The sequence below is a fragment of the Mus musculus genome, chromosome 6 (genome assembly GCF_000001635.26).
Source record: "Mus musculus strain C57BL/6J chromosome 6, GRCm38.p6 C57BL/6J".
NCBI lineage: Eukaryota > Metazoa > Chordata > Mammalia > Rodentia > Muridae > Mus > Mus musculus.
In genome coordinates this window covers 90,797,040-90,821,263 of record NC_000072.6, presented here as the reverse complement: position 1 = coordinate 90,821,263, position 24,224 = coordinate 90,797,040, and the positions used below count along the sequence as shown (strand labels likewise).

The 24,224-nt window shown below is 49.8% G+C and overlaps 1 protein-coding gene across 9 annotated transcripts in view; it reads left to right on the top strand.

The window, feature by feature from the left end:
* Positions 1–24,224, top strand: part of Iqsec1 (IQ motif and Sec7 domain 1) — a 328,885-nt gene that overhangs the window by 167,217 nt on the left and 137,444 nt on the right. For 2 of the 9 annotated variants that reach the window (NM_001356440.1, NM_001134384.1), the window contains exon 1: positions 11,141–11,496. The exons of 5 other annotated variants lie outside the window; for them this stretch is intronic. In NM_001356440.1, the coding sequence (NP_001343369.1) occupies positions 11,474–11,496 (23 nt within the window). In that variant the 5' untranslated portion in view covers positions 11,141–11,473. Of the gene's footprint in view, positions 1–11,049; positions 11,497–24,224 lie in introns of those variants that run through there. 2 more of the 9 variants (XM_030255341.1, XM_006505986.3) reach the window with 2 other exon arrangements.

Below are 24,224 nucleotides of genomic sequence, written 5' to 3'. Positions count from 1 at the left end.
GAACTCTAATTTTCTGCTACCCTAGAGTCCCAGTTTAGATCCAGAGAAGTCCAGTGCTCTCTGAAATTCAAAAGTCTGAACAGGACTCCTGAAGAAGGCCCAGGAACTTACAGTTGAGGTATTCAGTCAACCTGGGTCTGACCCCATGGCCCTCTTCCTGGCAGTATGCAAGTAGCCAGTCTCCTAACCACTTGACTTTGTTTCTGCATCTGTGCTGTGGGGCAATAATGGAGCTGTCTTTGCTGGGCCATCCATTGGAAGTGCCCAGCACTAGCTTGTCACAAGATGGGTCATGGGAGAAGCTGAGCCAGATATGATCTTGAGCCAGGATGCTCATGTTCAGGTGGGAACAGACAGCAAGAGGCCCAGCTCCTGTTCCTGTATTTAGCAAGCCCTTTGGCTCATAGGTGAGCTCACCAAGCAATAGTAGAGCTGTGAAGTAGCTCCTCTAGACTGTGGTCCTGCATGTGTCAGGGAGAGTCTTGCTCCAAGTCCAAGTCCACTGGAGATATTGTCCAAGGGAGCAAATGGTCCAGCCCATGAGTCAAGCTTTGCTGATGAGATGTAAGATGATACCACAGTTTGCACTATCTGGGGTTCCAGCCTTGATAGGAGGTATTGTCAAAGGAGCAAATGGTCCAGTTCATGAGTCTTCAGGTTTAGCTGATGGGATATAAGATAACATCAGAGTTAGCACAATCTGGATCCCAGGCTTCCTTGCTCCCCTGTCCTCATTCTCAGGAAGTCTGTAGCTTAATGACAAGGTGGCCCCTATCTTCCACATTCACACTGCTGAAGCTTAGTACCCAGAAGACACTGCCTGGGTTGCTTCTCATTGGCCAGACTTGGGTCATACCCTAATCTCAGGCAATCTCTCAGTCCAGAAGGCATGAAGGCTTTAGCCAGCAGAGCTAGATCTCATGTACATCTTGGGCCTGCAGTGGGGGAGCTAAGACCAAGAGGGTGGTCCACCTGAGTCCTTGAATTGGATATGGCAAGAATCCCAAGCATCAGGGACCTAGAAGTTTGCCTGCAGAGGATCCAGCCACAACTGGAACCTGGATATAAGCAGAGGATGCAGTCATGGAACCTATGTCTACATAGTCCTCAGTGCCCATATCAGAACCACTAGGTGTCAGTGCTTCCTTGTGCTATCGGCCACTTGCTACACACTGCTTACTGGATGACGAAGCCTCCTGTAGGGCAAAGGGCAAAATCACATCATCAATGGGTCCTGCCTTCCTGGGTCTCCACTCATCCATGGGCTCTAGGATAAGGTCTGTCCAGGAGGAAGCCTCTCATCCCAAGGAAAAGCTGCCTGGTAGCATCTTTTGTTTGGTTGGTTTTGGTTTTGCCTTATTCATACAGAAAGTAGGCTTTCCAGCTCCAAGGGCCCACTGAGCACCTATGGGCAGACAGGAATGGAAGCCTCCAGTCCTCTCTGTCCCTAAGCCTGGACAGTCTTAGTAGTTGTGAGCACAGAGGTTCTGAGTGCCCACCTAGGGACCACGGACCCTTTTATTATGTGGGGTTTGCTACAGTAACCCCAGAGATTGAGATGGCACCAAGCATTTGGGACACAGAGGAGTGGAAGCTGGAACTCCAAGGTGCTCAGCAGGCCTATTTGAGAAGGTGACATTTGAGATGATAGCATTGGGGAAGGGAAATGACACCATGGGCATCAGACAGGTTAAACAAAGGCCCTGAGGCTTGATAAAGTCCTCTGCTTTGTGGACAGAAGGATGCCAGTGTGCCTGTGGCAGAGTAGCAGACCCAGTATCGGGACATGAGTCCAGAGAAGTAGGCCAGGGTCTTCCTGTTACATGCTCTATGGCCCTTGCCTGGATAACAGGCCCCACTGAGGCTCTGCAGCCAGAAGTAGCAGAAGGCGTTGACATTATCTGAGAGGGGCCAGCAAAGTAGCCTGAGCATGGCAGAAGCTGACTGCAGGCCTGAGGAGAAACCCAGCGTCCCCTAACCAACCCCCCCCCCCCCCCCCCCCCCCCCCCCCCCCGCCGCCGCCAAGTTTCACTGCTATGGAACCAGCCATATGGGGTTTCTTACTTTCCCTGATATTGAGGCAGCCAAACACTGCCCTCTGCTGGTATGCCTGTGTATAACACTCAGAGCTTTTCTGAGACCTGACAGCATCTAAGTCTCCTTCTGCAACTGCTCACTCAGTCTTCATTGTTTCCCTTAGCTCTAGACAGGTCTCTCTTCCCCTTTACTCCCTTCCAAGCTGTTTCTTCTGACCAGGCATAGTACAGAGTAGTTTAACCCTAGAGCAGCACTTATCATGAACTCTGCCTTGCCTCTGAGCCTCAAGACACAGGAAACACAAAAATAGCCCTCCTGCTTTAGGATGGCCCAGTCAGGATTCCCCCTAGTCCTGCCTACTCTCAGCCACCTAAGCCACCCCTTCCTTCTCATCTTCCATGGTGAAGTTGAACTCCAAAGGATGCCCCCAGGGGAGTGACAGAGTCTAGGTCCTCCACAGAACATGTGACTCTCAGGCGTCACCCTCTGCTTGTCTTCACCTCTGTTCTGGACATATCTATAGCACCTGGGTTACAGGAGAGGACAGGGGTCTAGGTATGAAGTGTAGCAGAGCAGAGCAGGGCAGTCCAAGAGGCCATGGGGTCAGGCTGTAACCCAGCAGGAGTGACTCAACTATAGCAATTAAGCTTTGCTATGGCCTTCCAGGACCCTCCTTAGTTCTGACTTGCTTCTGTAGTAGCTGCAAAGCTTTTTGTCTGGAAGGGTAGGAAGCCAGGAAGAAAGGGGGGAAGAGAGGTGGGCCCATGGTAGAAACATAAGACCAAGAATATTCATTCCTTGGTATCTGAAAGCCGGCCCACTCAAGCTCCACATATGAATACAACATGGGTATTCATGTTGAATGACATCCATGTTCCACAACATCTCTGGTAGGTCTGGATGGGCTGTAAATATCTTACAGTATCTAGTTCTGCTGTGTGGATTAAGGTAAAGACGGAAATCTGGCTTGTTCTGCACAGATATGGTGTCTTTAGGGAATATGTCCAGTCTGGCTGAGTCCAGGAATGCCGAGCCTACAAGAGCCCACACTCTTAAGTAAGAGAGCAGGCCCCCAGGCCTCACTCCAACCTGGGTCATAGAATCCATGTATTTGTTTATCTATCCAGTGTCCAGTGAGGACCAACTGTGTGCTGGACACAGGGAAAGCTTTGGAGCCAATCAGTGAATCCAGACATGGTTTTCCAGCCCCCTTCAACCCAAGGTGATACCCTCTGAGAATGACAGTGGGCCTGTGGGTGGTGCTACAGAGAGAGGTGGTGAGGGGCTGCAGGGGCTGGGGTGGGAGGGGGACCTTGCTGGACCCATGTTGAGTGAGCCAGAGACCCAAATGATAAATGGTGATGGACAGCTTTGGAGATGGCAGAAATTAAATGAAGGGGGTTGTGGTTAGGCCAGGGTATCTAGTGATTACTGCAGCCCTCGAACAGAGAAAGTTCAAGTCAGCCAGGGGGCACAAATGAGTTTTCTTTCAACATAATGACTGGATTTCTCTGCAAGGAACATACCCCAGGGGATATGGTCAGGGCAGTGCTGGTGCTCTGCACCTGGGCTCCATTCAGCCTTCCTGGTGTGTCCAAATGCTAGTGGGGGTGGGGTGCATATGTGAGTTTGGGGTCTTAGTCTGAGATTTCTACAGAGTTCACTGGTTGACAGGACATGGCGTCTCCTGGCATGGCAGATGCCTGAATATGCTGGGAGAAAGAACACAGTGGGAAGCAGGGATCTAAAGGATTTGGGGGCCTGGCTAAGGATCTGGGGACCACCTCTGCAGGAGGCTGTAGGCTCACGACTCTGCAGACCCCATGTTCTGTTCCTACCACAGTCATGACTGTGGGTAGGTAGATGAAGTCAGGGAGGGTGGCAATAAAGAGGAGTGGACCCTTGGGCAAGAACTCAGAGTGAGACTGCACTTGGTCACATTCATTCTCTCAGTCTCTCATTCATCAACTCACAACATTTTATTGAGTAGCTGTGGTGACCCAGGCACTGTGGTCACAACCCTGAACAACAACAACAAAAAAGATCAAGACCCTCTTCTTATGAGGCCGGGACCTGAGTTTGCTGTGCTTTTACCCACCTGTGCCACCAGCAAAATCCCCCATGGAAGAAGGGTGGAGAAGGGGGACACTGGCTTACTCAGGTAGGGAGTGTGCGCTCTCCTGGGCAGGATCCCAGCACAGAGATAGGATAAGGAATAGTCACTCCAGAAAAAAAACTGTCTGAATTCCTCCTGCAGCCTAACTGCACTAGACACCAGAGAGACAAAGACCATGTGAACATGGTCTGTCAGGCCCCAATGAAAATGGACTTTGTGGTAGGTACTCTCACCGAGTACCATAGGTCCTCTTCCTTATTGTATCAGGGTTTAGGAAGGAGGTAGCATCCATGCCTCAGACAGAGCAGCCAGTGGCCTGCCAGGTTATCAGAGGCTACAAGATTCTGGCACCATGCCCACTGCCTATCATTCTGTTACACAGATTCTTTGTGGAAAAGATTGTGCAGTCTACACATCTCTGGGACATTGTTTCCATCCGCAGCTAATAGCTGCTCCATGCAATTGTGCTGTGCATAGGCTGCACCACTTGCCCTGTCCAGTGGCCCTGCCTTCACCTACCTCGCTGCATATGCCCCTGAGGACACTGTTGAGCATTTATCATAGTTCACTCTGCTCTCATTGGCCCACTGTACATATTCACTCATCTGATTTTCATTTTTAAATATTTTTATTTGTGTCTATGTGTGGTATATGCACAAGTGCAGTGCCCTCAGAGGCCAGAAGAGGATGTTGTCTCTCATTGAGTTGGAGCTATGGGTGGTTGGTTGTGAGCTGCTTAACATGGGTGCTGGGATCTTACTTCTGTAAGAGCATCAAGTGCTCCTGATCACCAAGCCATCTCTCTAGCTCCACTCATTTGCTTTTTACAACCCTCTGTGAGAAGGAACAGAACTGATTTTCTACTAAGTCAGTTTCAACCCCACAGACCACTCTGAACCTCTATGGTTCCCACCTTCTTCTTACTAAGACAGCTCATTGGCAGCCTTGGTAATTGCTAGATGGCTGAAGGTTTTTGCAATGGTGCATTTTTCTTGTGGTTCTCACCACAGAAAGTTGGCATTGTTGTTGTTGTTATTATTGTTGTTGTTGTTGTTGTTATTATTATTATTATTATTTATGGGTGAGCTGAGATTCAAAGCAGGGCCCAGCTCATGCTAGTCAAGTGCTCTGCCACTGAGCTACACCTAGACTGTAGAACATTTGAAGATGGCATCCAGTTGACCAGGAATCCCGGCCAAGAGATAGCAGCATTTCCCTGTGGCATGTCTTATCAGGTTCATTCCCACAAGTTTCTTCAACCTGAATTTTTGTGGCATTGTTCTGTTCAGACTGAACATACACCTTGCTAACTTGCTCTTTTCCTGGTAGCCATTGCTGAGAGCGCCCCAAGGGGGGCCCTGTACCAGAGACCTGTGGTGGTGTTTATGATAAAATCTAGGATCCCACTTTGCTGTTGTCAGCTTTTTGTAGTTTTGTTTGTTCGTTTTCACTGGGAATGTTCTAGTGTTACCTCAGATTCTATAGAGAATTGGCCTGAGTCACCCTGGCAGAAGAGAACAGATGGCAGGTCCCTGGGAGATGTTGTGGTGGGGCTGGAAGCATGGGCCTTTTGCTGGGCATTGGCAGTAGAGGGCAGGAGCACCACAGCTGTGGCCAGGATGTCTTCCCTTTTGCCCCTTCCCTGCCAAGGTTCATTTTTCCAATTGGATCTAACTCTGTCTCCCACGTTTCTAGAGCCAAGGTTCCATCAAGGCCCTCATGACTCTCTGGAATCCTCCATGTCCCTCCTCTAGCACTTGCCCGTCATTGCTGAAAGGAGGGGTCTTCCTTCCTCTTACTATAGACCTGCACTGTGTTGTATAAAGGTATGTGACACTGCTGTCACTCAGAAGCCCATAAGAACCTGTATTGCCTCATCTCCTACTTGTCCTACTCACTCTCTCTCTACTCCAAACTATCTCTTCTTTCTCTCCTTATCCCACACCATACTCAGGGCTTATGATCCCTCCAGAATGAAGGGACTAGCAGTCAGATACTGTGTGAGCTGTGGTGACTGTGTGGACTTCACCAGACAGGGAAGTAGTAGTGAGTACCTTCATCACCCCTGCCCACCACTGGAACAGACAATCACCCCAGCTCCCCCTTTCCCCTTACAGGACAATTAAGGGCCTTGCACAATTCCTTTAAGACAGGGCTGTGGAAAGGACTGAGGAGCCAAAGTGATCCCCTTCTCCCAGCAGGGGTGTAGCCTTTCTCACCTCTGCCTCCCTGCTTAGTTAGGTCTCAGAGCAACCCTGGGTCAGCCGTGTCCTATACAGATGAAGGCAGGCGAGCGTGGCAAATTCATGGTGATTATGGTAGGGCCACTTGTGGCCTGGGGACCTGGCCCACTGGTCCCCCTTACATAATCCAGTGTTCTGTGAGTTCTCTGATCTGCCTAATTTACATGTAGGTCTGCCCTGTCCTGTGTAGCCCAAGCAGCACTGGGTAACCCTGGTTGGGGAGAAAATCATGTTGGTCAATGTTCTTCCTGTACTGGACACTGCAGTCTCTAGAGGGAATAGGTGAGCGTGCCCAGAGCTGGCTTGAGGGGCCCTGCGTGAGAGGTGAGGTGAATAGGAACAAGAAGAGGTGTTGCTGAGTGCTTAATTCTGAGATCCTGAGCTGGGAGTACAGAGCAGTTCAGGCATCCACCCTGCCTGGCACCCTCACACCAGCGAGTTTCCAAGATTTGTACTCAGTTTCACAGGCTGTGTGAGACCATAGTGATCAAGTTTATTCCATGGCAATGTTTATATGGATGTCTGTCAGTGGAGGGGATTGGCTGATACATGAGGTGCATTGTTTATAACTGGAAAAAGCATACAGGAAGCCCTGAGTTTGACCCCTCAGCACCTCATACAGCAAGACTAGTTGTGCACACCTGTAAGCTAAGCACCAGGGATGTAGAAGCAGGAAGATTGGAAGTTCAAGGTTATCCACATCTCCACTGTGTTAAAGGTCAACCTTGACTACAGGAAACTCTGTTTAGAAAAAGAAATTGGAAAATCCTCAGACAAACTTAGTTCTGGAAGTGGGGCTTCTGAGCCATGAACAGAGCTTGAAGTCACTGCCTCACAGTGAGTGGAGAGCACAGCCTAGCTCAAGTTTGGGAACTTCCCAACCCAAAGTCCCCAGCTGATGGTAGATGTCTCTCCAAGCCTTGACCACTGGACTCACTGCCTAATTGAGAGGTGGAGCCTCTGGGGGGGGGGTTGTGAGTTGGAAAACCCTAGAATCACTGTATCAAGTTTGATCCTAGATCCCTCTGCACTCCTAGCTCAGGGTCTCCAAATTCAGCATCCCTGTCTTGTTCCCATTCAACCTCCAAGATTGAGCCCTTCAGGCCAGCTCTGGGCATGCTCACTTATTCCCTCTGGAGGCTGCAGCATCCAGTACAGGGTAACACTGATCAACATGTTTTCCTCCCTAATCATGGCTACCCAGTGTAACTTCTTCAGCTGTGCCTTTGAAGTACCATCACCAGCCTTGGCAAACTTGCTGTACCACAGCCAGCCTGGGACACTCTGAGGCACATCTGGCAAGGAGGGACTGGTGCCAGCCCTTGTGGTCCCAGAATCCGATCTTCTCCCCCAAGTCAGGGAATGGGGCACCCAGTGATATCTGGTTTGCTGCAGAAAGGAGTGTTTGCTGAGATTCTAGAAGCCCACACACACATTTCCAAAGATAATTGCTTAGGAGCCATTCCTTTATCAGTGACCTTGCTTTGATGGGAGGGGCTGTAGACAATGGAATCCCCATCCCAGCCTGCCCTACAAGGTCTTCAGTATCTGCAACGCTGGCCACAACTAGGATTTGGGAGGCATGTGATGTGCAACTGCAGCATGGAAAAGCCTATGCTCTGCAGAGTCTGTGATTCAGCCTTCCAGAGTGATGCTGAGCCGAGTGTTTGCTGCAGGAAAGGACACACGGTATGAGGCCACTTAAGTACAGCTCCAAATACTCACCGTAGTTTACACTGCTCAGGATGCCTGCATGAGGACAGCTGAGGAGGAAAGATTCCCTACAGATCATTCATGCAGTCTTGGAGCCTGGGTACTGAGCTAGAGAGAATGCTACAGAGATGTGACCTCCCAGGCTTCCGGCATGTTTATCAAGTGAGGTTTTTTCATTACAGGCAGCTGATGCCTCAGGGTTAACAGCGTTCATCTTTATGTCTTTTGGAAATTTTAAAATATTTTTAATGTCATAGCACATTATCATTTTCCGGATCCATGCAGTACTTTCTATTTCCTGCACGCATGCATATGTGCATGAATGCGTAGGAAAAGTGCCGGAAGGCTGCACTCCAGACAGATGAGAACCATTTCCACTGCAGAGATGAGCAGGAGGAGTAAGATGCGGGGTTGAGGGGAAGAGGACTATTCTTACTTTATGAACAGGCATTCTTGATGGGGCTGGTGAAGCACACGTTTCATCCCAACATTCCGAGAGGTAGAGGCAACCAGATCTCTATGAATTCCAAGCCAGCCTGGTCTACACAGTAAAATCCAGACCAGCCAATGTTACACAGACCCTGTCCCAAAAGAAAAGATGATTGTGTTATTTCTGCACTTTGCATTTTACTTACTGAAAATGTAAAGCTTCAGAAAAAGAAAAATATAGTGCTGGGGTGTGAAGTGTCTGTGTTTGGGAGACTGGTACAGGTAAAAGGGTACAGACCCTAGAGCTCCACAGTTAGTCCTGTGTCCGCCTAAAAGGGGGATGGGCTGCTGTCCCCGTGAAGAATGCCCAGTGCTGAGATGCATGGCTGCCTGCCTGGAAAGACTGAGACTGGCATATCTCCTTGTCATGTGCCAGCAGCCTTCTCTCCCTCTTCCCAAATGTTGTTATGCTCCTGCCTAGGGGACAGATGGCCACAGGTTGGAAGACAGAGACACTCTGCCTGAATATCCCTATCAGCCTGCAGGTTGGAATTTTCCAGTCTATGAGGCAAAGTCCTAGATAGGAAATTTCTGGAACCAGCCCTGGAGGCGTTTGCTTCTCCTAGACTGTAGGGATGAGATGGGGACATGGGTCCAGAAACTGGCTATGAAATGCTCTATGTCAGCCTCAGCCTGAACATGTAGATTGTTGGGTGGTCCTGTCTTACAATTCTACCCAGGGGCAGGCAGTCATGCAAGGCTGACTACCACTCACTCACACCTCAGGCATCTGGTCACAGTTGAAGTGGACAGGTGCAGTCTGCCACACCATTTCTGTGACTCTGAAACCTTGTGTGTTCACATCTTCAAAGTTGAACCAAGCAGTCTGACTCTCACTTGGTGATAGCATGCTCCTGTACTTTCTGTTGCTTCCTGAAACTCAGGAACTTCTGGGGTCTCAAGTTAAGAGACCAGCTGGAATGTCAACATTATGGAGTTTCCTTTATCTGACTGGTGCCAGGCAAAGAACATCAGGTGTGAGAACAACTGTGTGCTGCACTCAATGCTTTGTCAAAGCCTGAAAGCTTTGGCAGCTGTTTTTGAGTGTGGAGGTCTTTATCACTCACTCTTCTTTAAAATACAGCAGGATCAAGATGTGTGTGCCTCTCTGGAAGAGCAGCCAGAAAAGAGACAGGCATACAATGGATGTCATGGGTCCAAAAGGAGGACAAGAAGCAGCCCAGGATGGGGCCTTTAGAGCAGAGTGCACACAGGGTGGACAGTTCTCAATCACAGCTTCAGTTTACTCGTCTGTGATATGAGAGTGGGAAAAGCAGCTCCTCTTTAAGAAGTTTGAAAGCACAAGCACACAGGTGGGGGTGTTAGTACCCACACCCCCCCAGGGTGCCTTTATGAGCAGCTGTGGTTAATGACACACATTTCTGGAAGGACCTCTTCTGATGCTGTGGTGGTATCCTGATCTTGATAAAATACAGAGCAACTCAATCAAGGAGAGAGAGTGGACCAGTTTACCATGTGCTAAGCCTACATAAATCTGAATTATTCCTATGACAGCATTCTTCTGGGGAGGGGGGCTCTCATGGAAAGACTGGCCATTCCTAGAGCCCCCTGTATTTTGGCTACCCAGCTGCTTCAGCAGTTTCTACGCTGCATACAAGGACACTTCGCCAGATGAATGAGTTCCTCCTCATCTGGCCTCTGTCCCTCTTTGCTGTGTAACCTTCCATAAGTTTTTCATTGCCTCTGAGATCCATTTTCTCTGTAATAAAAGAACAGAACTCAAGAGTGAAGCCTCCCTCTTCCCCCAACTTCAGTGGGTCTGAGAAGCTAAAAGAATGGAACAAAGAAAATAGCCTGGCAACTGCCACCCTCATCCAGAGGGTTCACACTCTCACTACCTTCCCTGGAGGCAGCTTTGCAAGTGAAGACTCAGGCCAAAGTGCTGGCTGGGCCACCCTGTGTCTGTTAGTCCTAAATGAATGAGGACCCCCTCCACCTACCCCACCCCCCCACCCTCGTGCCTCCTCAGGATTTGATGTGTGCATAACAAGCTATGTCAGTTACTGTATGTGGTCAGCCCTCCTGAACCAGTTACACAACTGTCATGATCCCATTTTACAGTATCACATCTGAAATTCCCAGGAGACACTCTGCTTGCTGAAGTCTCATGGCCCCTAACTCCAGGACACAAGATCTCCTGAGTTCTTAGTTTAGTGGCTCCTATGTTTCCATGCCAGGGACGGGAAAGCTGCCCTGGAAAGCAATGCCATCATTACATTCTTCGGGCTGCGAGTGCATTTTAGCAACAGATTTCCAGGTTTCCAGTGAGGGCCAGAAGGAGCCACCTCATTGGTCTCAGCGCCAGGGCTCTTGGTTTTGCAGCCGCACCCACAGGGCGGCCCTGTTTGATGCTGCAGTTGCCATGGCAACGAGCACTTTGGCGATTGGTCCAGCGAGGCCGCACTACGTTGCTCCTGGAAGGAGGGGGCGCTCCTGCACTCCTGTCCCTCCTCCGGATGCTGCGAGAGCAAACCGGCACAGACACCCCCCTCCTCCAGCCCTCCCCTCCTCATCCCAGCGCACTGCCACCCCGGATGTGCGGGAGGGAAAATTCCCAAGGAAGTCCCAGGTAGCAGCGAGGCAGACGCCCCCGCCCAACCTGGCGACCATGGTGACTCGACGTCTTCCCAGGCTTCTGGGCACAGTGTAAACCCTGCGTAGGAGGACCTGTTTGGAGCCCCCTGCCACATTACATCCAGCATATCTAGATGAACCTGCCAGTCCTGGGAAAGTGACTGCCCTTGGCTTTCATTTTCTTCCTTTCCACCTCGCTTGAGCATCCTGTTCCTCCTCTGAACCACCTTGAGCCTCCTCAGCCCAGGCAGGAGAGAGAAGGAAATCAGACTTGGGCAGGATGGCTTGCCGAAGACGCTATTTGTGAGTATGCAAGACAAGTTTATCCTAAAGCCTGAGGCAGAAAGGACCACTACTCATGTTGAAGTGAGGGGCTTGGTGGAGGTGGGGTGGCTGCTCTGCAGGTGGCGTCCAGGGGGAGCAAGCTTTCGTCCAATGTTTGTACCCCTGCGGCAAAGGCAGTGTTGTTGATGATGAGGGGGAAAAGAATCTTAGTCAGCAAGTCTTCCTTGAGCTGTGAAAGTCCCCTACTGAAGCAGGCACCCTCCTCCTAATCCACATCCACAAATGAGGGTCCCAGACTCATGGCCGTGGTCTAGGCTTTTGTCAGTGCCCTTGACAGACCTATTTAGGGAAAGCTTTGATACTCAGCAAGCCCATGGCTTGCACCCAAGCCAGGTGGAAGGCCAGCAGCAGGCTGAGATAGTGGCAGGAGATGGCCTTCTCCATAGACAGGTGAAGGTGGCAGCAGTGTCCAGCTGTCAAGCACAGGTGTAATGTGCCGGTACTGAGCACCCGTCTGCTGGGCCTGATGCCAGCAGCGGAGGTGGTGAAAGTCGGGCTTAGGGTGGTGACATCACGGGACTGGGTATTTATGGAAGCAAAGCTGTGCTTAGTGAAGCCAGGCTTCCCAGGGGGCAGTGGGATTCAAATGCCAGCTTCCTTCTAGGCTCTCTGGGGGCTCTGCTGGTGCTGTTCTGGGAAGAGAAACCTTTGCCCTATGTGGGCACTCTAGGCCCTGGGGACTGAATGAGACTTGGGTCTGGTCTCAGTCTGCCCTAGTACTACCTGCTCAGTGCTTGGAAGCTGATAGAGACAGTTTGGTAATCTTGGACCTTTCAAGGTTTAAAAGCAAGGCATGACGTTCTTGAATTGGGATCAGCCACCAGGACTAGGAGAGGAGGCTTGCAACAGTTTTTAGGAGGTCATCTGGGAAATTCAAACTCTCTTCAGACTGGCTTTGAACTCCAAGAGGCCCCCAAGCCCCATCAAGGGCCCTCTGAGCCCTCCTTAGGCCTTGCCTCCTCCCCTCCTGAGAGGGGCGGATCCCATGCTAATGAGCCTGAAGGAAAGTAAACCTTGCCTGTAGCTGCATAATCAGGCTGGGCCCCTGCAGGAGGCTCTGGAAAAGCTTGTGAGTTCTTTGGTGTTTGAGGGGACCACACAGGGTCCTTGCTCTCCGTGGCAAGACCAGAAATAGTAGCGCTCTTCCTAGCATGGAACTTCATCTCACCTTCTCACCTTCGGGGAAGGTACTTTCCTGGCAGCAGCCTCCTTCCTCCTGCCACTCCTTCAATGGCACAGGAGCCTTTAGTGTCAAAAAAAAAAACTGACAACTTGCAGAGGCCACTGCAAGTTGCTGTGGAGGGAAGATGTCATTAGCATGAAATGTGACAGTTCTCACAGAGAGCAGCTGGCCCCTGGGCCTGTTTCCAAAGCTAGGGAACACCTTCTGAAAGATTTTGCCTGGACAGGAATGAAGACAACCCCTGCCCCCATTTTAAAATGGGGAAACGGAGACTGGACAAATCACCTCTGAAAACCTGGTGTGCACTGGCCTAGATGTTGGACTTTTCATGGAAAACATCTTGCCAGGAGCGCTGCTTAGAGTCCTTTATGCTTCCAAGGTTCATTCAACCTGTCGAGGGCCAGAGGCTTACATCTGAACACAGCCTTAGGCAGCCCTGTTGGCAGCACCTATATGGTCCCCCCACCTCCTTTCCTTGAAGGTCTCTCTACTCTTAACTCTTGGGGCTCTGTAGGCTGAGCTATCCCCCCCCCCTCCCGTATTCTGTTGGTATCAACCATCACAATCAAATTGGCTGGGGAAGTCTGGAAGACAGCTCAGAGGGTTTGGAGCCAAGCAGGCCTTGCTGATTTACCTACTAGCAGTTAGCAGCCTATGTTTGTTCTCTATCATAGTTCACTTGACCAGGGCAGGGCTCAGCCCAGCCAAGGGATCTCTCAGTAACTACTGCTCTAGACTTCTGATTCTCCAGGCCAGCCGTGTGGAAGGGGGCTGATGGCTGTCAGCTCAGAGCAGTCTTGGCTAGTCACGTGTTTTCTCATATCCTGTGGCTTGGTTCTGCCTCCCTTGACTGCTGCAAATATAGTATGATCAATCCCTTTATGCAGAGCATGAAGCTGAGGTACAGAGAGGAAGGAACTCAACTGGGCTCCTGCAGCTATTTGCTGCTGTGCCTTTAGCAATTCTGTCCTTCCCCCACGCTCCCCCATATGCTCCATCCCAGACCTGAGCAGCCATGTGTCACCGGATCAAGGTGTCTCTTGGCCTAGTGGTTACCCCCCCCCCCCAAATAGGCTCACTGTATACCCTGTTCCACCTCCCCACTCATCCTCAGTTCATTCCTTTTGCCCCCTGGGTGTTCTACTGTGAGTCACTCTGAAAGTTAAATGTATCCCTGAGAGAGGTGGGTCCTCAGTCTGCTATGGAGGTGCCCTGGTGATGGGATAAAGATAACAATGAAAACAACACATATAGTAACTGAGTGGAGAAATCACAAGGCCTACAATCCTTGATCCAGCTGCAACTGACAGCTTAGTCAGCTTAGTAGTGCTATGAGGAAGGTACCCCATCCTGACTGTTCACAGCAGCACCTTCACCATCCTCAAGTGATGGCTGAGGAGGACTCTTGGCTCAGTGCATCCTCCAGCTCCAGCTTAGGCAGTGGAGCTGTAAGGATTTGCAGAGCAAGGTGCTGGCTGCCTCTTTCCATGGCTGTGGTGCATCCATCTACCCACTAACTGGCTCATTTGTTTACTGCCTGGAACTTCCTGGCTCCTCTTCCCTTCCTTTTCTCTCTGAGCAGCCAAGCAGGGCTAAAGCTGCAGACCTCCCACCCTGCCATTCTCTGACTTCCCTGCTGGGCTTCCATCTACCCTGCCACTATGTTCAGCTTGTTGGGTGGTCAGTGTGCCTTACTACTAGAATATCAGCTATACCTGACAGACTTCTGATGACATGTGAGCCTCAGGGACCTCTTACACCTAGAAAAATGCCAGGTACATTGCATGAACTCGGGATACATGATTAAGTCCTGGGCAGTGCCAGGCATTGTCCTAAGCGGGACTACAGAGCTGTTGACTACAGAGTATGTACTGGCAGGCTCCTGGAGAGGCACATGTGAACGATATCAGCCCCAACACAGAGAGTGGTCTCCACAGTTGGCTGAACCCTGAGGACTGGAACTGGCATTTACTACACAAAGAGAGCAGGAGCCTCTGAATATACAAATGTCATGGCCCTCAGCTCTTTTGACCATACCCTTCACCCTAGGACTAGTCTTACTTGCCTTGTACAAACTTATCCCAGGCAGCACTTAAGCAGGGGTGAACCTGAGGAGTCTTCTCTCCAAAGCTATCGTGCTGAAGGGTTTTGCCAAAATGGCAAACACTGGCTGAGTGTGAGGGAAAGAGAAAGATGAACTAGCAGCATGGATAGGACCCTGAGAGCTGGTTCCCACTGTCCCAGCCCAGTGTAGACTGAGCAGAGCCATGGAGGGTGTGCCTGAGGATGTAGGAGGGTAGAGGAGTAGGAACCTGACTTGCCCCTTGGCTAGAATGGGCAGTTGGGGAAGCTGCTGGTCAGGAGTCTTTAGGCTAGGCTGAGAGCAGCCATGCATTCTTCCTTGCAGTTTGCAGTGGCCCCATGTTTCTCAGGATGAGGCACCCTGCTCATGGGGTCCTGGCCTACCTCATAATACTAGCTTAGCTTGCTCTCAGAGTACGTCAGGCTTCTACTCTTATTTAGCCCCATACCTCTGCCATGTTGAGTCTGTAGTTGGCCCAAAATTCAGGGAAGTGACTTGTTCAGGTTCCTGGCCAGGAGTCTGTCTAACCCTAGACCCTGCACCCTCGTCACCAGTCCTCACCTCTCTGTCTTTGGGACTGGGGCTGGGAGGCAGCAGGTGTTTTGAAGGTTGGATTCAAGAGAGCAAGGTTCCAAGAGGTGGAAGGACACTGGTCAGGTGCCCCTAAGAAGTACCTGCATGTCATGCCTTTACCATCACTTTTGATAAATCTGTCCAGATCAGTTCTACTGAACACAGGAGTTAATATTCCTTCCTTCCTTCCTTCCTTCCTTCCTTCCTTCCTTCCTTCCTTCCTTCCTTCCTTCCTTCCTTCCTTCCTTTGTTTATACATGCATTCTTTTATTTATTATCGTATGTGTGGCGGGGAGGCACATGCCATGGCACATAAGTGGAGATCAAGAGAAAAACTTTGTGGAGTTGATTCTCTCCTTCCACCTCTTCTGGTTTGGGGGATTGAATTCAGGTGGAGTTGTCACTGAGTTGAGGCCAGCTTGAGTAAGATGTCAACCCCCTGCCTGCATCTAACATGATAGATGTCCAAATGTGTTCTGTGTGACTTGGCTATACATTGAGTTTTCTAGGAATGTGACTGCTCTCGAAGTCAAGGGAAGATCAGACTGTGATATGTTGGGAACTCTGCCAACAGCTGTCACCACCCAGGGCATTATGTCCCCAAGGGCAGTGGCTTTCCTGGGAACAAAGTTGCCTCAGCAGGTGCCTCTGGGATGAGTTGGCTACGAGTGGCCTCTGCTTGGCAAATGACTCTTATCTCAATATCAGGTCTTGTCCTGTCTGCAGTATCCATGTGGAACAAGCTATGTGTTTGGTATGGTATGGGTGTGGACAAGCCTTATTGTGTCTGTACTTCCTTTTAGAACACAAGTGGGCAGTGTAGTTTTGGGGTAGACAGAGGGACATAGAGGCAGGAGTCTTCACAGTGATGAAGTTATTATGTTCAGTCTGGTTTCATAGTCTTGGATTCAGCCAACCATAAATAAAAATTTGGTGGGTTATATGAATATGTTGGGGGTGGGGGAAATGTCATTTCCAGAAAGTTTCAAAGAGCAAAACTCAGATTTGCCTGGCTCTGTGCCAAGAACTTCACTGAACTCACAGGAATTTGTGGATGTGTAGAAATGGTGCTGTGGCTTTCTCTGCTCCACAGGTCTTTCATCCTGGCACACCTGGCTCTTTGATGTTGCTTGCCTTGAGTGTGTGGGACTGTATGGTCACATCTGCTATTGGGTTGCTCTTCACATATGGCCTTTCCATACCATTGTTCCCCAAATAGCACAGTGTCACCACTCACTCTTCCATAGCATCTGCTGGGTACTTGACATGTGCGTTTCTCAGAGGTGGTTTAAAATAGCTGGGGTACTAAGTGTGGTGGTGATCCGAGTACTCAAGATGCTGAGGCAGAAGGATGGAGAGTCCAAGGCCAGGTATCTGAAGGATCTGCAAGCCAATCCTTATAAGTACTGAGGGACAAACCATTCGTGATCCCACACCTGACTACTTCTACTTCTCCCATCCTCCCTGTTAACCAACTTTGTGGCTATTACAGAACAAGGCCAGGCTGTGGAAGGTCCTGAAAGCCCAGAATGGGGCCTAAACTACAATAGAGAAGTCACTCCTGCTAGGGGCAGCCTGGTCCTGTAGTCTATCTGCCTGCCCTTTCCTCCCCCACTCAGTGCATGCACTCCACATGACTCCTCTGTCTTCTGACACTCATTTTCTCCTCTCTTTGCTCCAGGATAGGGTAGGCAGGCTGGACATCTGTAAGGTGAGGTTTAGGAGCCACATGCCCCATGGAGGCCTAGGCTAGGGAACCTCCCCCAGTCTCTGGGATGAGGAATTTGTTTCCAGGTACTCCTGGAGGTGAAGCCTTGGTGTGTGTGTTGTGGGGGGGGGGGGGTGTGCTTAGTGCTATGCCTTTCTACCACATGTACACAAGACTAAGGAGCTGGTGCCCTATGGAGTTCTGAGGTGTTACTGTTTGGAAAAATGACTACAGTGTTGGCAGGAACTCTCAATATTATTTTCTCATAACTGCAGATGAGTCTAAAATTATCTCAGAATCACACATTTGATTTATCTGGTTTTTGTTTTGTTGTTGTTTGGAGAGGTTGGTGCTGGTAATGGTCTGAGTATGTGGTATAATACCAAGCTGCACACAAGCCCCAACAAATTCAACCTTTAAAAATTTGAGTCTCTGGGGACTGGAGAGATGGCTCAGCAGTTAAGAGTACCTGCTGCTCTTCCAGAGGAATTAGTTTGGTTCCCAGTACTCACATCAGGCAGCTCGTAACTACCTGAAACTCTAGCTTTTTTCTGTCCTCTATGGGTACCTGCACCCACATGGCGTTCACTCACATAGACCCTGTGCTGCCTGGTTTTTATGTCAACTTGACACAAGCTAGCATGGTCATTTGGAAAGAAGAAACTAAAATTGAGAAAATGTAGTTACCAGATTAGCATGTGGTCCATTTTCTTAATTGGTGATGTGGGAAAGAAGGCTCAACCCATTGTGGGAAATGCCACCCCTAGACACTTGGACCTGGGTTGTATAAGAGCAGGCTGAGCAAGCCATGAGGGACAAGCCAGTTAGCAGCACTCCTCCATGGCCTCGGCATCAACTCCTACCTCCAGGTCCTGCCCTGACTTTTTTTGATAATAAACTATAACATAGAAGTTGCTTTTGGTCATTGTGTTTATCACAGTGATAGAAGCCCTTACTAAAACAGACACATACAAGTGGGTAAAAGTAAAATATATCTTTGTTTTAAAATTGAGGCTCAGATAAAGGGTCTGTTGGTTCAGACCCTGGTGACTGTTGGACAGAGGCTGACCACCTCTTGGTCTCTGTTCTCTAAGCTACCCTGTGGTTATCCTCTTTTGCTGTCTTCTTCCCTGTCAGCTGAGATTCCTTTAACCCTCCTTTCCAAGGCTCAACCCCACTAGCAGTCCTGGGACCAGTCCCAGCTTTTAGAAGCAATAGTACAAGCCCCTCTGGAGCTAGTAGGCCTGACCATCAGCCAAATACTTGAACAGGGCCTGGCCCACTGTCCCTGGATCCTTCCCAGAATCAGGGCCCAGTCCAACATGAGGGTTTCTCTCAAGAAGGTTCCCCTCTCCCCTGGGCCTGTGAGTCTGCCTGGCTGTCAGCCATGCCTGCTCTCCCTCTGCCCGGAGCTACATATGTTAGTAATGGTACAGTCCCCACGCTCTCCCCTGCCTGCTGCCGCCACAGCAGGCGGCGGGGACAGAGACAAACTGAACACTCCCGAAAATGCCATTTTGAAGACAAAAATGGAAACCAGTCAGCTAAAACGAAAAGGTTACGGGAAACAAGGCCTTTTGATGGTTTTGGCGTTCTACAAATTGACTATTCTGTGAATTGGCTTTCGGCAAATTGCCTTGTCACAAACTAAGGGAGAGGCAAGACAGAGCTGGTGAGCAGAACTGGGCTGGGGTAGTCAAGGTCAGGTCGGCATGGTGTGGATGTAGAACAAGGCTCACTGAATGCCTGCAGCCGTGCCCCAGCTCCCCACTTTGTCCTGTGTCCTGGGATCCATTTAGGTGGGGGATGCAAGTGCCCATGTTTCACACAGCCTGGCCTCAGAGGGGTAAGAGTCTGAAGCCAAGCTAGAGCTGAAGCATGTCTTACCACAGGATGCTTTTACTCAACCCAGCAGCTCCATTCCTCAGCACAAAGACATCTGTTTGGAGTGGCTCACAAGGGACGTGATGGGTTTTTAATTGCTATGGTGCTTGCTGACATTCAAAGCCTGTCTCTTGGTGGCTACTGGATAATAGTCAGCATTTCCCCCCATTTGTTATCCAGTGTCAGTAAGAGGAATGTCCTCAAGTGTCTCCGACCCCTTACTCTTAGTTGGACTTAAGTCCCTGACTCTCTCCAGAGCCAAAGAGTGATTAGGCCACCTTTGCAGAGCTCCCAGGACTACTAGATGGGATCTAGTGTGTAGGGGCTGGGCAGTGGTGGCACACTCCTTTAATCCCAGCACTCGGGAGGCAGAGGCAGGCGGATTTCTGAGTTCAAGGCCAGCCTAGTCTACAAAGTGAGTTCCAGGACAGCCAGGGCTACACAGAGAAACCCTGTCTTGAAAACAAAACAAAACAACAAACAAACAAACAAACAAACAAAACCAACAGTATGTAGGGATCTTCTCATATCTCCAAGGAGCTGCTCTCAAGGATCTTGGATCTGTTGCCTATAGGCAGTGTGACTTCAGTAGAGGTCTTAACTTTTCTGAACCCCTTTCTTTTGAGTTCCACCTTTGTGGTGTGGCTGTCGGGACCTGTAAATAGTGTCCTTACCTTGCCACCCCCTGGCATCTCCTTAAGTCCCTTCCCAGTGTGGTATGCCTTAGAACATTCTAGGCCTTAAGAAATATGAGTATCTATTGAGCTAAAGAAACAGATATATTAACCAGAAATCTTGGGTTGCAAATGGCCAATTCAAGTGAAAAGAGATTCAAATGGATGCCACTAATGACCGAAGACCTGGCTTTTGTATGGCTGGGCTATGCACCTGAGCCTTGGTAACTGTCCCATGAAAGTCCTCAGCAACTTTGAACCCACTGGCCAACCTTGGGGTAAATTGGCTCTTCCAAACAACCCCAAGGCTGAGAGCCAGAAAGCACTGGACAGGTTGTCACTGCTACCTGGCCATTCCAGAACTGGATACCTGGGCAGCCCTGCCTAAACCATGGGACTGGAAACAAAGGGGGAAGGCCACATTTGCGAAGAGGTTTATTTGTGAGTCAGGGAGGGTAAACTTGAGAGAACTCAGTGGTTGTTCTCAGTGTTAGAAGGGAGCTGGGCCAGGGCAGTTTGGGCACATGCAGCCTGCCTCTGGCCCCACCCTGGGGCCCTGTGTGGAGTGTGGGAGTTGGCCACAAGGAAAGCTTGGGACCCTATGCTGCCTCCAAACTGCCCTAACTTCCTCTTCTCTGCTGACTTGGGCCTATGCACAAGAACCCTTTTCTTTCTGATTCACCGTTTCTGTTAGTATTTCTACAAATCTAAGCCATGCCCAGGGCTGTCTGTTCCTCAAGAAAATTCATCCCTTATTCTAGACAGACCTCAAACCCTTCCTGGCATCTTGAGTCAGAAGCCCTTCCCAGCTGGACTGAGCCTTCCTGTAGAGAAGCAAAAGAGAGGAGAGGTGTTAGATACCACTGCTGACTGCCTGCACCTAGGGCTATTCCTGGAGTCTTTAGGAAGAAGAGGTTGAAGGTTGAAGGTTGAAGCCACAGGCAGCCTAGGTCACCATGGCTGGCATTAACATCTCCCATGCCTGACCAGGCAGGAGAGCAAGAGGAACTCAAGCTGATGCCGGGGCATCTACAGAGAAGACTGGGAATTCAAAAGGGACAGGATCCCCTCAGATTCAGATAATTTTAGAATGAGGACCCCTATCCTCAGAACTTTCACTAATTCTGCAGCATTACTGAGGAGTCCCATGGACAGGACAGATGCTGACCTGACTGAAGCCCTGAGACAACCAGGGTTAGGCTTGCACAAAGCTGCTGGGCACATAACCTTGCCTCCCTTCTGTCCTTGTTCGTCAGACATGTCCTTGCCTCTGCCATAGTCTGGGAAGGTGACTCTTCCAGAGAGTCCCTTAGAGGATGGGTTCTTTCCCCAGGGATCACTTGCTATAGTGGAAGGCCAGGGTATGAGCCTGAGCCTGTGACTTGTGCCTGTGGGGCTAACAGATAGAGCCTCAGCTGACATCACCTCTGATTCTGAGTATATCTAAGGCTTCTCATCTCCTAGCCACTCCTCACCCCGTCTTGCTTCCAGCCACACCTCTCTCCTCTGGAATCTTTGATTATTTCCTTTCTGCTGCTGGGACTACCGTCTTCAAGGCCACCCCTGGCTTTGAGGCTGGTGCTGAGTCTTAACAGTCATCCTGCAGCAACTTTGAACCACCTGAGTCCCTCATGTTCCAACTGATTCTTCCTTGAAGGTTCACAGCTGACATACAGGACTTGAAGTTACTGTTCTGTTTGCAGATGTCCCTGGACCAGTGGAGTCATCAGAGAGCATAGAATGCTTCCTGCAAAGGGAAGCATGGGGCCTGGCATGGAGTTGGTTCAGTGCATGTATGTTGAGTGAGTGTAGGATATTCTATAGGTCTCTTGCAGCCTGTGACCTGCCAGCATGTCAACTCCTTCTCTTTCACAATCCTTGTCTGTGGATGCGTGTGGGGCAGGCCTAGGCTGGAGATAAATTTTGGTAGGAAACGCCAGAGGGACTTTAGTGAGGACTGAGGCAGCTGTTGGGGCTGAGAACACCAGTAACCCCACCTTGGATGAGCTCAAGGTGAAAACCCTGGTATTCATAGGCCCTAAAAAAAAAAAAAAAAAAAAGAGCCCAGGTAATGGCAGTACTAACCCTAAAGACTCAGGACCGTGGTCTCGTTGGCAGAATGTAAGGAGATCCTAGGAAGGGTCTGCCTATGTCTGGGACTGCCCTCCACATCTCACTAGGCTCTGGAAAGATGCCACTATCCTCAGCTCAGAACAGGTTCTCCTCTGTAGTGCTACCAGATTCCATGAGGCCAAGGTCACCCAGGACCTCTGCCAAGGCCACTGCCATCTGTTAGGAGAAGCTCTGCCTCTTGAACAGAGCAGACACTGAGGAACAATGCCTGCTGCCACACCATCTTGCACCCCAAAATAGAAGTGCATGCTTCCCACTAGTTTGGCATGTAAGGCTTGCCCCTCCTGTGTTTTCTCCTCCTTTCTGGTTTGGGCTTCAGTCAGGATCCCTGTTTATCTTGAGAACACACTACCATTGAGGCATGAGGTGCAGAGAGCCTGGATTCTGGCCCCTGCAATCCCAGGCAGGTTTTGCCCTGGATACTATTGACTTGGCAGAAGGGACGTTTAATCCAGAACTGGACAGCTTCTACTAGACATACCTGTCTGTTCCTTCCTCCTTACTTTTGAACCATGAGGATCCATTAGCTGTTAACTAATTCAGATGTAAAATGCATGAGTTGGGCTGAGGTGAGTTGGGTTGATTTCTGAGCTTCTGAATCCTGGGAAGACTGCTTATCTCAGCAGATGTCTTGGTTTTGAAGGCTGGTTGCCTGGCTGACACTGGATGGTAGGATGGCTTCCTTCCTTATCGGGGGTGGGGGGTGAGGGTGGGGATTCTGCTTCTCTGAGCTTCAGTTTTCTCACCTGTAATGTGGGAATCAGAAACTCCAGCTCTGGCTCAGTAACGGAATGGGGCCACATCAGAATCCTAGAGTCTGAGCAAGACCTTGTGCAAAGTCAAGAAGACCCAGTGAGTTGGCGTTTCTGTATTGGCCCTGCTGCTGGGTAGCACCTGAGGGTTTGACATGACAGGATGTAAATGTCTGGGTGAGCTGAGCCTAAGGGAAGGGCAGAGACTTTTCTTTCCTGTGCTGCATCTGGTGTCTGTGGGTCCTCCTATCAGTAGTCTACTGGATAAAGCAGGATGGGGTAGTCTCAGGCACCAGGCCAAGGCCACTGAGCCACAGGCCCTGCAGGGTCCTGAGCTGTATGACAAGGCCTCCAGTACTATAAGCCCATGAGGGAATGGATGCATCCCAGGCCCTTGGCAGTGAGAGGACTTGGATTCCTGGCAAGTTGACCTAGCCAAGTGGGCTTTCCTGTTCTAGCCCAGTAGTCCCAGCATAGAGTCCTCTTCTCAGCTGACCACTCATTTTCAGAGCTCAGCTCAGTTCCCTCTACCTGGGACTTTCCTGGATGTGTTTATTGAAGGTGGCTGTCTTCCATTCATGTAGGGACCCAGTGTTCTGTGGCCACCTTGCTGTGTGCCTTTTTTAGCTACCCTCATGTCTACAGAGGTTTCTCACCCACTCTGGCTTTACCCATTGAGTGGGGTTGTTGAGTTACACTGGACAGTGCTCAGATGGATGTCTGTTGTCTTCCTGTGTCACTGTGTGGCTGGGATGGTGAAGTACACTCTTACTTTTAAATTGCTTCAATAAGACACCATGGTGAAAGCAACTTATAGAAGAAAGAGTTTATGAGGGGCTTACAGTTTCAGAGTGTGAATCATGACCAACATGACAGGAAACATGGAAGCAGGCAGACAGGCATGGCACTGGAGCAGTAGTAGCTTAGAGCTTACATCTTGATCCACAAATAAAAGGCAGAGAGATCTAACTGGGATTGGTGTGGGTTTTTGAAACATCAAAGACTACCCTTGCCCCCAATGATACACTTTCTCCAACAAGGCCACACCTCCTACTCCTCCTCGATGGTTCCATCAACTGGGGACCAAGCACTCAAATATATGAGCCTATTGGACCATTGTCATTCATATTACCACATCACAGTGGTCCTCTGCCCTTGACTTTTTGCCTCCTATACTTTTAGTTTTCCACAAACAACCAAAGCTTAAAAATATTAAATGAAAAACTCCAGAAATAATTTGGTAGGTTTTCTGTGACTTCTGTTATGGTGTATTATGGTTGTTTCTGAGTGTTTTGACTGCGTCTAAATGTACTTCATGTGTACAGTCCCCACAGTGGCCAGAAGAGGGCATTGGATACTCTGGAACTGGAGTGACAGATGGTTGTAATGATGTGGATGCTAGGAACTAAACCAGTCCTCTGCAAGAGCAACAAGTGCTTTTACCCACTGAGCCATCTCTCCAGCCCTAGTAGTTGTGGCTCTTAACCCTCACTGCACCTGTTCTATATACTATGTGTTGAATGCGTACTTATAAGAAAACCCAATACTATGAATATTGTTGCCATGGTGTTGGGCATCAACCAGGCATGTTGGAGAATGTCTCTGTGTAAGAGGTTGCTTTGGCACTGTGTAGGTGCCAGGTTAAACAAATAAAATGACTCACTGTCTCAAAGTGCACCCTCCCAGAGCTGGTGAC